Below are 13,229 nucleotides of genomic sequence, written 5' to 3'. Positions count from 1 at the left end.
TTGCTTTGAAAACATAAATTTATTACTTAAAACAATTAAACTAAGTAAAAAGACCAAATGCTGCAATACTTGCGAACATCGTAAATGCAGCTCTGGACTAAAAGCCAAAAATAGCGTCAAAGAACAGCAAGTGACACGATCGTAATTACTTCAATGACCGATAGTTCAGAGCACATCTCCTAACAAACTAGATCGTTAATTACAATAAAAAAATTAGTCTAAAAGTATTAATGAATAGCGATGAGTCCCGACTCCAATAGTTTCTGTATTTTTGCGGCGATTTCGGGATTTTTGAGGTGGTCTTGCAAGGCTCTCGGATCGTTCTGCATCTGCTCCAGGATCATCCTCATGGCCGGATCTCTCAGGATGGATTGCACCTCCGGATCGCCCATAGCGCGTTGTCTGATCTTCTCTGGATCTCCCGACCCGCTCGCGTTCTCTATGCTGCAGGTTCTGTATCCGTTAATCGCCTCGGCGTTGTTCGGATCGATTTCGAGGGCTTTCTGGAAGGCTCCGATCGCTTTGCTCGGCTGTTGCATTCCCTGCAGGATGTGCCCTTTTCGAATCCAACCCTTTATGAATTTAGGTTCGAGTTCGACACATTTTTCGCAGTCTTTTAAACCAAGATCGAAGGCAGCTAGTTTGGTGTAACATGCGGCGCGATTACTGTATAGTTTGGCGTCTTCTGGGTTGCGTTTTATGGCTTCGGTGTAATGTTTGACGGCAGTGGCGTAGTCTCCCTTCTTAAATAATTCGTTACCTAAACGAAACAGTACGAGGATTAATTAGTCAAATAAATAAATAAATACTGTTGAAGTTAAAATAAAGTAATGATCTAATGATCTTCCATAAAATAAAACCATATGAGCCATTTCAGCTTTTGTGTAGGCCTCCATTTTAATTTGCAAAATTTAAACCAACGTGGCAAATGCGTAACAGTGGAAAAAATGCAACTCAACTTTTATTATTAAGCTGAGCAAGCAGGACTACATTATAAATGACCTTTAATTCAGTAGCATACAGGAAATTTCCGAGGATTTTTTAAAGTTTTTTTAATCTTGAAAATGAAAAGGCTTTTATTGTAACAATTTTTCGTTAATGACTTTTACCCATCGCCACTAATTACTGACTTTTTTTTTGTGCGTGTATTTCAAAACAGCTGTGCGACATAAATTTTGCGAAAATCGAGACTTGTTCCATTTTTTATTTTAATTCGTTACTTTACACCATAGGTACTCGTAAATCTAAATGTTTAAAGCGGATCTCAAAAGTTTTTGCTGGACATTACGTTTCTGATCTATAAAAAAAAAAACACAAGCTACTTTTTTTAATGCCATAGAACTAAGTTTTTTGTTCGACACTGTCAGAATTTGAGAATTTTCTCCTATGTGAACGGATTTTGATAAATGTCACAACTTGTCAAAACGAAACGTCAAGCTAATTTTAAAGGTTTTAAGCGATTTGGAGCCTTTAAGGGGCTCGTCGAACAAAAAAAAGTTGTATTCAACTCGTTCGTGTGTAAATTGGGCCTTTTTGGTACTCGTTTCACTCGCGTTTTACAATGGGCCACGCGTGCCAAAAAAGGCCCAATGTACACACAAACTCGTGAAATAAACTACTATTTTATCTCATCGAACGACAAAAATGCTTATTTGAAAAAATTTTGGCAACCACATAATTCAGGCTGAATATAACTTATTTAATGAACATCAGCTGGAAATACAGATACGCCAATTGATCATAAACGTTTGTAATGAAGGAGACTTAAATGATTTTGATTTTAATTATAATGATATAGAATAAAATTGCAAAATTAGAGTAATTAATTTTTTGTGCCGATTTTCTCCTACCTATTCCGACGCGACGTCTATGTTCGAACTGACACTGACAATTCATGTTATTAACATTAAACTACTTTTGTTTTGCCACCAAATCTGAACTTGACTAGTTATTTTTGACCGTTTAGTATGAATTCTTTAATCGTTTCATCCTTCCTGATCAGCCTATGGGAAGAAGTGTCACAATTTTTTGGTTTCTGCAGATAATGTTTTAATGTTTAGATAATTGGCAAACATCTCTGTTATTCATAAATACAAAAAACTTAAAGTGCCTCACCTACAGATGTCAATGTATAAATTTAAAATATAAAATGGCAAAGCACTACGACAAAAAAAAAAAAAAGATTTTGGGGCATAAACTTCAGATAAAATAAGTATCGAGTGTTTTTTTAAATTTCACCTCGTAGTAGACGTTGAAAAGTCGATTGCGAACGCACCACTCAGCTGATCCATGATTCGTAACCTGTATAGTGCGTTCACAATCGACTCTTCAACGCATACTATGAGGTGAAATTTAAAAAAACACCGATACATATATGTATTCAATGTCAGCAGTCAAATTAAAAGAATTAAAGGAGAGCACTCTGTCAGTGAAATGTTTGAATCTGTTCTGTCAAAATGTTATTAATTGGTTGTCCATCAAAAAAGGATTTATATTATACTTGTAGGCTCGTATATTATAATTGTGATCTAAAGTTATACTACTTGCACTCATCATTAATTAACAATTCTCCCATTGTTTAAATAAGTGTTATTGGTTTCAACGTCATTCTAATAAAAGATACTGAATAAAATACTATTTTTATGTTATTAATGCTGGATAAGGTTAAAAACTCTTGGCCCTCGCTGCATCTAACTTTTTCCCCTTATTTAACTTCAAAAAAAAATTACTTACCGGTTTCCTTCTCCTTTTCTGCTAACTCAGGATTGATATACGCCTTTCTCTCCTCCTCCTTGATTTTCTTTTCAATTTCCGACAATAACGTCTTAATTTCGGGAGTCCTATGTTCAGACATCGACTTTTCGTAGTAAATCTTAGCGTTCACATAATCTTTGAGCCTTTTGTAGGCATTACCAATTCTAAGAAAAGATTTTGCGATTAGTTTAAAATCGGCTCTATTTTCTCTTCCGATCTCGATAGCCTTCTCGCATTCCTTTATACATTTATCAAACTCTTTCTGTTCGAAATAAACAGCGGCGAGATTATTGTAAAATGTGATGTCTGTAGGGTCATGCTCTATGGCCTTACTGTAATGTTGGATAGCTTGCTCGAACGCCTTCTTCTTGTAAAAATCGTTCCCTTTTTCCTTCTCCGCTTTCGCAAGTCTTTTATTTTCAGGCAACTCAGGTTCTGGTTCTTTCTTGGGTTCAGGTTTAGGTTCGGGTTTCTTAGGAGGCGGAGTGTACACGGGTTCCGTCTCCATGGGCTCCTCGCTGGGATCAATCCCAATAAGTACACTCAAGGTGGTGAGAATGTTGGGGTCCTGCATTTTCTGTCCCAATAAGCTAGGGTTAGCTTGCAGCATGCGTAAAGTCGCCACGTATGAAGGGTCATCTAGCAGATGCTTCGTGCGAGAGTCACTTCTCAGCTTGTCCATCAGATCCGGCCTGTTGAATGGATTGGGAAAGACCTTCGAGTTCATCTTTTGCGCCCTGACCTCTCTCAACCCCTCCTGAAGCTGAGCGTTGTTCGGGTCGACCTGGAGGCCCTTCTCGTACGTGGCGATAGCCTCGTCGAGGCGGCCCAAGTAGGCCAACGCCGTGCCCTTCCGGGAGTACCCCTTCGACCAGTCGGGCTTGATCTCGACGGTTTTATTCGCGTCTTCGAGGGCCAAATCGTATTTATTTGCTTTGGCATAAGCGGCCGATCTATTAGAGTATAAAACGTGGTTCTGGCCGTCGAGTTTGATGGCCTCCGTGTAGTGGTTTACCGCTTCTTCCAAGTTGTTTGCCGCTAATGCAGCATTGCCTTTATCTTTCAAAGCGGCAACCTGTGACAATGTGGTCAGTTTAAATTTCAAAAAGAAACACGCTTAGTCAGGGTTAAAGAAGCGATTTAGTGGTGCATTTGCCAAAAGAAAACTATTATTACTTACTTGATCCATGTTTACCGGCACTTTTTCTCTGACTCAACACACTTTCTAACCGATTCCAAATTGAAGGAACTGTCCAGATTCTTATTCGAGAAGTTTCCAGTCATTGAAGATCCCCCCCTCTTTTGCTGTCAAAATTTTATATTTGACATTTACAGTATTTACACTCAAAATATTAATTTCGATGTTTTTTTGGTGATATTATGTTAACCAAAAATAAAAATTGCCTTCAAAAATTCTTCAGGATCCTTGAAAGACGTAATTTATCTGATAATGTTGCAAATAAAATAAAGCGCCATCTATTGAGATCCTAAGTAATTAAATTAAAATAAAACCATTGTCAGTGGGTGCATTATTTAAAGATAAATTGAATTAAATATTGTAATAAATGATAGCAATTAAATGTATTGTTATGATTGTCATGATTATTATTTAACTATTTAAAATTTGAGCGAAAAAACTTCGAAATGTTTATATTTTATACAACAAAGGTTTTATAGAATCGCCATCTGCATCTACGGGGTGATCAAGAAGGACTGTTTAAGTTGGTAACACTGGATCGTATTTTAAATCGTATAACAGGAGTAACTTCCGGTTGTTAGTGGCTTGTCGTTGTTAATGCTGTACCTACATCAGATATTTGTCAAATAAACCAACAAAACATATCCAGTTGCAGTGTTATAAATAACCGAATTAAAAAATTTTCTCAATTGTACTACCAACTTAAACAGTCCTTCTTGATCACCCGGTAGTATTGTTTTCTGCAGTACCACATTTACTAATGGACACTAATGGAGAACAATATAATCTATTTTATTTTATACAGAAACACAGCATATATTTTTATACTTAATTGTTTAAGTAAATAGTAATGTTAGCTTGATAATAACTTAGACGAAAACTCCAAACAGTTAAATAAATAAATAGGTATACAGGATATTTCACGAGTGATAATGAGCCCGACGGAATTAAAAAAGCAGCTCACACTACATTTCCGAAAAAAATTGGCTATTGAAATTAAAATATCCAGCTTTATTCGAAAATGTATTGTGGGTTGCATTTTCAATTCCGTCGGGTTCATTATCACTCGTGAAATACCTGTAAGTATAACAATGAAATAAACATGGAAAGGAGCCTATAAAGACTAGAGTTTCATAATTCCTTCACATTTGTGCGGAGCTCCAAATTAAAACAGAATTTTTAATGCACATTTTTTATTCAGAACGAATAATACGGGGTCATTATAAATGATTGTCTCTTCGCAGTAGGCGTTGATGACGTACTTGAATGTGCCGCAAGCTTTATAACATGAGTGAGACTAGCATCGCCGCGCTGCTGGCGGTAGTGTAAATTTGTCTACTAGTTTGTCTAACGTTGCGAAGCTAGCGGCAAATCCCAAATTTGTGTGGATTTTCAACGCCAACTGCGATGAGACAATAATTTATAATGACCTGTAGTTATTTATGCAACGAGTTTCTGTGTAAATTGGGCTTTTCTAATTGCCCGAGGAACAAGATTAAAACACGAGCATAGCGAGGGTTTTAATGCCTCGAGGGCAATTAGAAAAGCCCAATTTACCCAGATGAGGTTTTCAAAAAAAATGTTTGGCTCAAACAATGTACTTTAAAATAGATATTTGCTCCGCCTGAAAAAAATAAACATACAAAAGGTATACCTACTTATGGGTCGGCAATCTTGTTTCCTCTAAAAGACCACAACTGCAATGAATCACGAGACATCGTTGTTAGTATGTTGGCTTTGTTTTCTTCTAGTCAGAACTTCAAAGTTTGGTTTTAATCATGTAATTTTCCATTTTTGAAAAATTATCAGTACAATAATTATTTGATAAACGCCAGGTATACATTTTATATAAATCATTCTATTGATTTATTAAATACATTATCATCCACTTGTTATTGCTCTTGCTGTCATCATCAAATTGACGAAATGTCGTTAAATCGTCATCTAACTTTAACATATGATCTCCTCTATTAGTTGCTTTTTTACCGACTTTATTTGTGGTTTTGATGCACAAAACTTACGTACACGGAAATTCTTTCTTGGTAAATACGTTGAGTTTGCATCGATGGCTGGGTATTACTGTGCAGGTGTTATGCTATTTGAATGTTTACTTTAGTTCCAGCCCAAGAATTAGGAAAGTACAGTATACATCTTAGTTTTTCAAGTGGAACAAACGTATCGGTGTGATAACAACAAACAAAAAAAAATTCCTGCGGAGAAACTATACATCATGGGATATTCCTGAATTTTATAGCTGATACGGCTGTGAAAGTGTATTTCATGTGAAAAAATACAGATAAGGATTGAATAAATATGCACATGATACAGTTTGAAATAAAATATTCATTTTCACAGTGTCAGTTTTTACAACCATATTTTTAGCAAATATGTATGTGTGTAATATATCTACAGGGTTATTATAAATGATTGTAGTCGAAGCAGGCCATGCCCATGTTATGAAATTTCAGCCGCTTTCAGTGAACTGTCAATTTTTGTCGCTGTCAACGTCATTTTTTAGGTAAAAAGAGCGGTGATGAGAATTTTATTCATTTTTTTTAAATTAACGATTGAATCCAAAAATATTGTGTTGTTTTGTACCCAATTCAACTCCTGTGTGTGAAAGATGTGTACTCACTTATTCACATTATTTTGATGTTTTTTATATGGAGCGGCAACCATAAATTTTACATTCAGTTTTTACGCCTTTTACTTAGACTACAATCATTTTTAGAATAACTCTGTACGTACAGTGTGAAAACTACTTATGGAATAAATTCAGTAATTTCAAAACTAATGACATTTGTCGAAAACGCTGAAACAGGTCAATTTTTTTATTTTTATTTTTATTTATTTCTCATAATGCTAATTTTAAGTTGATTCACTTGTTCATGACGTCCTACATTTTTGAGCTATGATGTCATCACCAATTTTTTTAAATGACAACCCACTCTTTTTTCTTCCCTTTTTGATAGACTTTCATACTAGCTAAACGATGATTGAAAAAAATTGGTACCTTACATAACAGATCATGACGCACTAGCATAACTGATTTGTAGTAGCACTTCTCTCTGGTGCACGCTTCTTTTCCCAATTTTAATTTTGATTATCCCTGTCACGATGACAAGAATGACAAAAATCGAAAATGGGGTTAGTTGAACATAATGCCAGCTTCACATTTTGATGTCAAGGCCGGCCTAAATTTATTGTCCGCCAACCGCCATAGTACTATTGCGATCAAAAAATTTTGGACACTAATGTCATCGTACTGTCATACATTCTAAAACGACCCTTATGTATTAATAACCTCAATTTTGATTGTGTCAATTTTGAAAATGTGAATGTCAGATTTACCGAGAAAATATTCAAAAAGTTGTAAAAATCAGACAAATGGAATAGAACGAGGTTTTAATTAATAAAAAATATAAAACAAATACCCAAATGTACACGCATATTAAAAAAATTATATTTTAAACCGGTGTCAAATTGACAACAATTTCATCTTTCATGTGACAATTTCAATAAAACATGATTTAGAGTAATTTTTTTAATGTGACAGAAGTTTGATGTCCAAAATTTTATGATCGTAATAGTACTATGGCGGCCAAAAAATTTTGGCCGTCACTTTCTTGACATTCAAGTAAAGTGTAAATAAACCTTTAGGAATCGTAACCCCACTTTCGATTCTTGTCAGTTGACAATCAATTTAAAGTGTTTGAAGCTCAGATATTCCAAAAATCCGACATGAATGAACAAAATTAGAGCAATCGTAGATAGAGATTTTGTATTCCTCGAGTTAATAATAGAAACGTTTTGCCTTTATATGCGGCTATGCCTAGATCTAACACCCTACTTCGTGCACCTATTCAATCTATGTTTTGTAAATAAAAGTTAGGATGAATATCATTTAGCATTAATTTAGTTTCATGTCATTTTTTTTTGTCATTTTTGCTCTGTAATTGGTTCTTCCAGAACTGTTGGGCAAATAAACATTATTATTATTATTTTCGTATCCCACCTCCACCCGGCGGCACGGCAATTTTGCCGGAGTACATACACTATTACGGATAATACTATCAAGTAATAGTGCAGTGCTTATCAACATAATTACCGGCATCTCGCCTCCACATTTTGACTTTTTTGTGTTTTATGTTCTGTGTCAATGTTAAGGAATTTCCTCACGATATGACATGAGTATAATAATATACCTTTTTGAATTTCAACCACCAATTTGTTGTCTAAGTCCAAAATTTTTAAATATTTAAAAAGAGATTGCGGTACTATTCCTGTTGGTGAAATTATAAATGGTAAAATCGAAATTTTTTCTAAACACCAAAGATTTCTCATAGCAACGGAGAGTTCTAAATATTTATTAATTTTTGTATTATATGTCTGTGTTATATTGTGTGAATTTGGAACAGCTATATCTAAAAGATATGCTTGCTTTTGTTGTTTATTTAAAATAATAATGTCTGGTCTGTTATGCTGAATATGAATGTCGGTTAAAACATTATTATTATTATTATAACCTGAGGTAAACGTTCTGTGTAGTAGAAATGACAAAATAATTTTGAGTTTTGAAATTTACCACCCAAAAAATAACGTTCATAATCAAGACGGTAATCATGATGACAATAAAGTACGGATTACAATTTTTTTTTTTACTCTCTTAACCTTACATTTTGTAAAGCCTACATTTGGATAGTGTTCCTGGAGAAAACGAACTGTGTCATTGAAGTTCTTACGACACTCTCCATAGGCAATTTTTTTTTCCTTTTTCAACAATATTTAAATTTCTGCCGCTGTAGTCTATTTTTAGAGTATTTTCAATAAATTTTCACAATTTGACGTTTCTAATAAAGCGCGTCCAATTTTGACAGACTTTAAAGGGTGTACCGGGTGTACAAAATGTTGCTTGGCAATTAAGCATCAATTGTTTCAAAAGGTAACTGCTCAAATACCTTCAAATTTTACATTACATTTTTAACGACAAAATCTAATTTTTTGGTTGAATCAGACAAGCAATTTATTTAATTGTTTGTGTAGACCTCTATTTTCTAATGATTAAAAATCTAATAATAATCGCGCATAATTTTCGATAAAGGAAACATGTGTTAAAATTACATTTTTTAACTTGAGGTAATTTTATTATTACTAATTGAACCTTCACGGTCTAATGTTGACTCAAGTTGCAAAAAACCAATTTGGATTTGCAACAGCAATTTTATGGCATTAGTCGTTTGAAATTACTTTAAAACTGTACTTATATGGAAAATATTCAATCCAAACTATGATTTTCTGGCCTTTTTGTGCCTTTATTTGGTTTAAAAATATTGAAAAAATGCTGTTGCAAATGACAAGTGGTTTTTTGCAACTTGAGTCGACTTTACAATATCTGCATTTTAAATTTCATAAAAATCCGCTGGCAAATAACCGGGATATTATGCTCGAAAGTCTTAGCTGAGACACCTGTATATATTTTGTAAATAGTAAATTTTGGGCGACATTCAATTTTCTTATTTCAAATTGTGACGTTTTTTTTTCTTATTTTTAAAATCAATATTTTTCTAACAAAAAAATTTAATGCAAATCCCCAATTTGTTGTTTTCGTTAATTTGCTTATTTTTTATTATTTTATAATTTATTGTGATCTACTATTTATTGAAATGCGATTTTTTAATAAAATAAAGAGCTTATATTAATAACATAATTACATAAACATTTCTCTGCTACATTGAAAGCTCTATACGAAAAAAGCAAAAGATTCTCAAAGGATGATAATGATTTGGTCGAAAGACAATTATTAATAATGGAACTTAATTTATCTGCAGCTAAATGTCAAATTAATTAGCAATTTTGTTATTGAATCGGTTGAAGAAGTAGAAAAAGTTGATAGATTATTATCGACATGATACTTATCTACGTGAATTTTCAATCTGTTGTTATCCTTAAATGTTTTTCCAGGACATAGAGTACACCGTAATCGTTGAGATCCATCAGGTTGACTATCTTGTGATCCGGATTGTTTCTCATAGTCCATGGAAGTAGGTAGAGTTTGATGGATTGTTTCATTTTTCCTTCTTGTTTTATCAATTTTTGAGGAAAATGATTCACACAAAAAAGATTGTCCCATTAGTCCATGGATTCTTGTTCTATGAATTTTAAGACCCTTTTCAGTTTTAAAGATTTTTTTTTTTTTTTTAATAAAATTTCAAATAAAATTGCTTAATAAAAAAAAGATAATATTTTATCCAAAAAAATTGAAATTACGCCAAAACAGCTGGAAATAGGCATACACAATGTTAATAAAAGTGCCCTTAAAATTAAATTTTACGTTTATATCTAGTGTCAGAAATGGTAATTGCCATTTAAAAAAAATAAATTTTCGACATTTTTTGATTATCAATTTTGAAAAATTTTAGTAGGCGTATGAAACAAAAGAAAAATGTCTCTAGTATCGCGAAAGATCGGCCAAACCTTTAAGAATTCAATACAAAAAAAATCAATTATTTATTTTCAATGGTTCAGGAGTTATACATTTTTTAATGAAGCTCTGCAATCACGCTTTTTTGCGAAAAAGATGACATTGGTCAAAAACAATGACAGATAAATTTGAAATCAAAATTGGGCCTTTCCGGTTAAAAAAACAAAGATGGCGTCGATTTTCGGAATTTCGGGAAGTGTCGTCATTCTGAAAATAATTTGTTTGAACTTGCAGCAGTCGATTACCAATTTTCATATTAATACGATTTTGGACAATGAGAAAGCTTCTAACGAACGGGCTACGTGAATCACCCTGTATATTCCCTTCCCAACTTTTCTTTTAAACCATCTATGTCGTTGTTACTATTTTTAATGCTCAACGATTCACCGTGTTTTGCTTTTAACAGGAAGCTTCTAATTTTTGAAAAATGTCTTTTGCCAAGGTGACAGGTTGTCGTCACCACTCAGTGAAAAACTGAGACCGTTGTAAGAAACAACTTTTGATTGTTGCACACGTTCTGACGTAATAAACTAAAGGGTGATTTCTATCCTTGAAATTTTAATCTGAGTAGTAATAACAAAACAACTCTTTTCGTAGTACTGTGACCACAAAAATTCTAAATAAACAGGACGCTTTCTTTTGTATAGTAATTACAGATACAGATGCGTCATAATTGTTTTTCCAGTGGATTAAGATCGATCGCGCCTGATCGCATGTTACAGAATCGAAGTTTTTTCTTGTATAGACAACCAACATTGCAGGAAAGGTACACACACATTTGCAAAAATATTTGTCCAAAATTTATGAGTTTGTTCCCGCACCAAAGGTTCGCCTCTTCACAAAAAAATTCCACATTTGGGATTCCCCATACCCGTAGGCTATAACTTGAAACCGTACCCGACAATGTTAATTTTTAGCTGGTTGCAGAAAATTAAACACTAATCTAGTGGCTGGTCTCCTCTTTAAAAGCAAGAGCGGATTTTCCTGATTCGCTAATGATTTCAGAGACCATTAAATTTATTACCAATGAGACAAAAACAAGTTGTTTGATTTTAATTCGAACCGCAAGGACTTTTCTGTTTGTTTGGGTGGTTCGTTTCGTAACGAATCATCAAACTCTTCGCTTCACTTCCGTATCTTCACAGTCTTTTAATCTGCCGAAAATAATTAACGTAAGCGCCAACTAATGAACCACTTTGGACATTATCTTTCATTCTCGGTTTCTTGAAGGATCAGAATTTCCAAATTAGGTGTACTAATTCCAATCTGCACTAAGTCACGTACGCCTCACCACAACAACAATCCAGTGAGTTTTAAATGAAACGACGTAACTACTTCGTAACGACTTAATACGTTTTTTTACTTCGAACAATGTAAACACCAAGGAAAAAAATTAATCGAATAAGAGACCCATTAGCAAGTGATAACATCGCGATCTGATTCTGATTACACACGAAAATGGGCCTTTCCCATCAATTATGCTTTGACAGTTGTGTTATCGATCGATTTCTATTGTTGTCCTGAGATAAGAATGCTAAATGTCAACTGTTAGACCGTTACTCGCAAATTTGCAGATGTACGACAGTGTGTTGACCCAGGGAAAATCCTCGAGTGTCTCTCTCTTGAAGGAAATGCCCGTTAAATCTCGCAGCTCTTGCGGTCGCGAAAACCCACATTGGAGATGTGATGGTCTGTTTCCAATTACTTTTCTGCGAACGCTGCGAGTCCAAGCTGTCCGTCGTTGCTGGTGCATGGTACATCATACACTTATTTCCCTCGAGCAAACATCATCATTGAAAAACCGTAGCACAGATCATCCTCTCGAGGAAGGTATTACCGAACATCGTTGAAAAAAACGCTTGTCAGAAATGAAAATAGTGTATGCGTAATGAGGAAAGAATTTGTTTCGGACACCCTATATGTAATTTCTAATATTATCAAAATATTGTTATTTGTACGAGCTATGGGAAAACCAGTAACGTGTTAAATAATTGAAGATAACGCCGCTCCAGGACTTGTTTGATGTATTTTAGATAAGTTGATCAATTTGGTTTAATAAATAAAGAACACACCGATGTGTTGCGCAGTTGGCGGCTCGATGATTTTTCATAAATTAACATAGCGTTAATGCCGAATTATTCAAATGTGGCGTCGAATAATATTGTTTCTGTTGCAATGATTCAGGGGCGGCTCGTCAAATTGAGCGAAATTTATACTACACATTATGTAAAACTATGTTAATATGTATTCTATTATCCAATCGCATCATTCAGCAGTTAAGCCAACAATAAAGCTGACTTAATTTTACATACTTTTACTAGTCTGGTCCACTGACCTCGTCTCAAGTGGTGAGAGTTTGAAAAGAAATTGTTTTTACAGAATTTCAAAATAAAAGGAATAATCCGACCGAAAATATTGTTGACTATTTAATTCATCTGTCACTTAATGTTCATCAACCAATGAAACAAACTTAATTTTAGTGATTTCCATGGTTACAAAAGAATTGCAGCGGACATTGGACTAGTACAAATATCAGCGACTATTGTACATACTAAGTAATCGAAGTGAATATCTTAAACAAATGAAAATCTTCATTAAATTTTTTTTTGTAGCGAAAAACGAACACAAAAATATTATTTTCTAACAAATTGAAGTCTACAATTTGAAAAACTGAAAGAAATTTGAGGAATTTGATTCATTAAATAGTCCTCCAAATACGACTCGTATTCATAGTTATGCAGATCATTTTTGCGGTGGTGTTGCTCATGTCAACGGCGCTTTCGAATTCGACTCGTG

The 13,229-nt window shown here is 34.1% G+C and overlaps 1 protein-coding gene across 1 annotated transcript; it reads right to left on the bottom strand.

The window, feature by feature from the left end:
- On the bottom strand, positions 1-4,091 carry Stip1 (Stress-induced phosphoprotein 1). The gene is made up of 3 exons (XM_069041494.1): positions 3,935-4,091; positions 2,734-3,829; positions 1-760 (listed from the first exon to the last, which is right to left on the bottom strand). Exons 1-3 carry the CDS (start codon positions 3,941-3,943, stop codon positions 228-230), a joined length of 1,638 nt encoding a protein of 545 aa, XP_068897595.1. The 5' UTR covers positions 3,944-4,091; the 3' UTR covers positions 1-227.
- Positions 4,092-13,229: the final 9,138 nt, after the last annotated feature.

The sequence above is a fragment of the Tenebrio molitor genome, chromosome 3 (genome assembly GCF_963966145.1).
Source record: "Tenebrio molitor chromosome 3, icTenMoli1.1, whole genome shotgun sequence".
NCBI lineage: Eukaryota > Metazoa > Arthropoda > Insecta > Coleoptera > Tenebrionidae > Tenebrio > Tenebrio molitor.
This window is presented reverse-complemented; position numbering and strand designations above follow the sequence as displayed.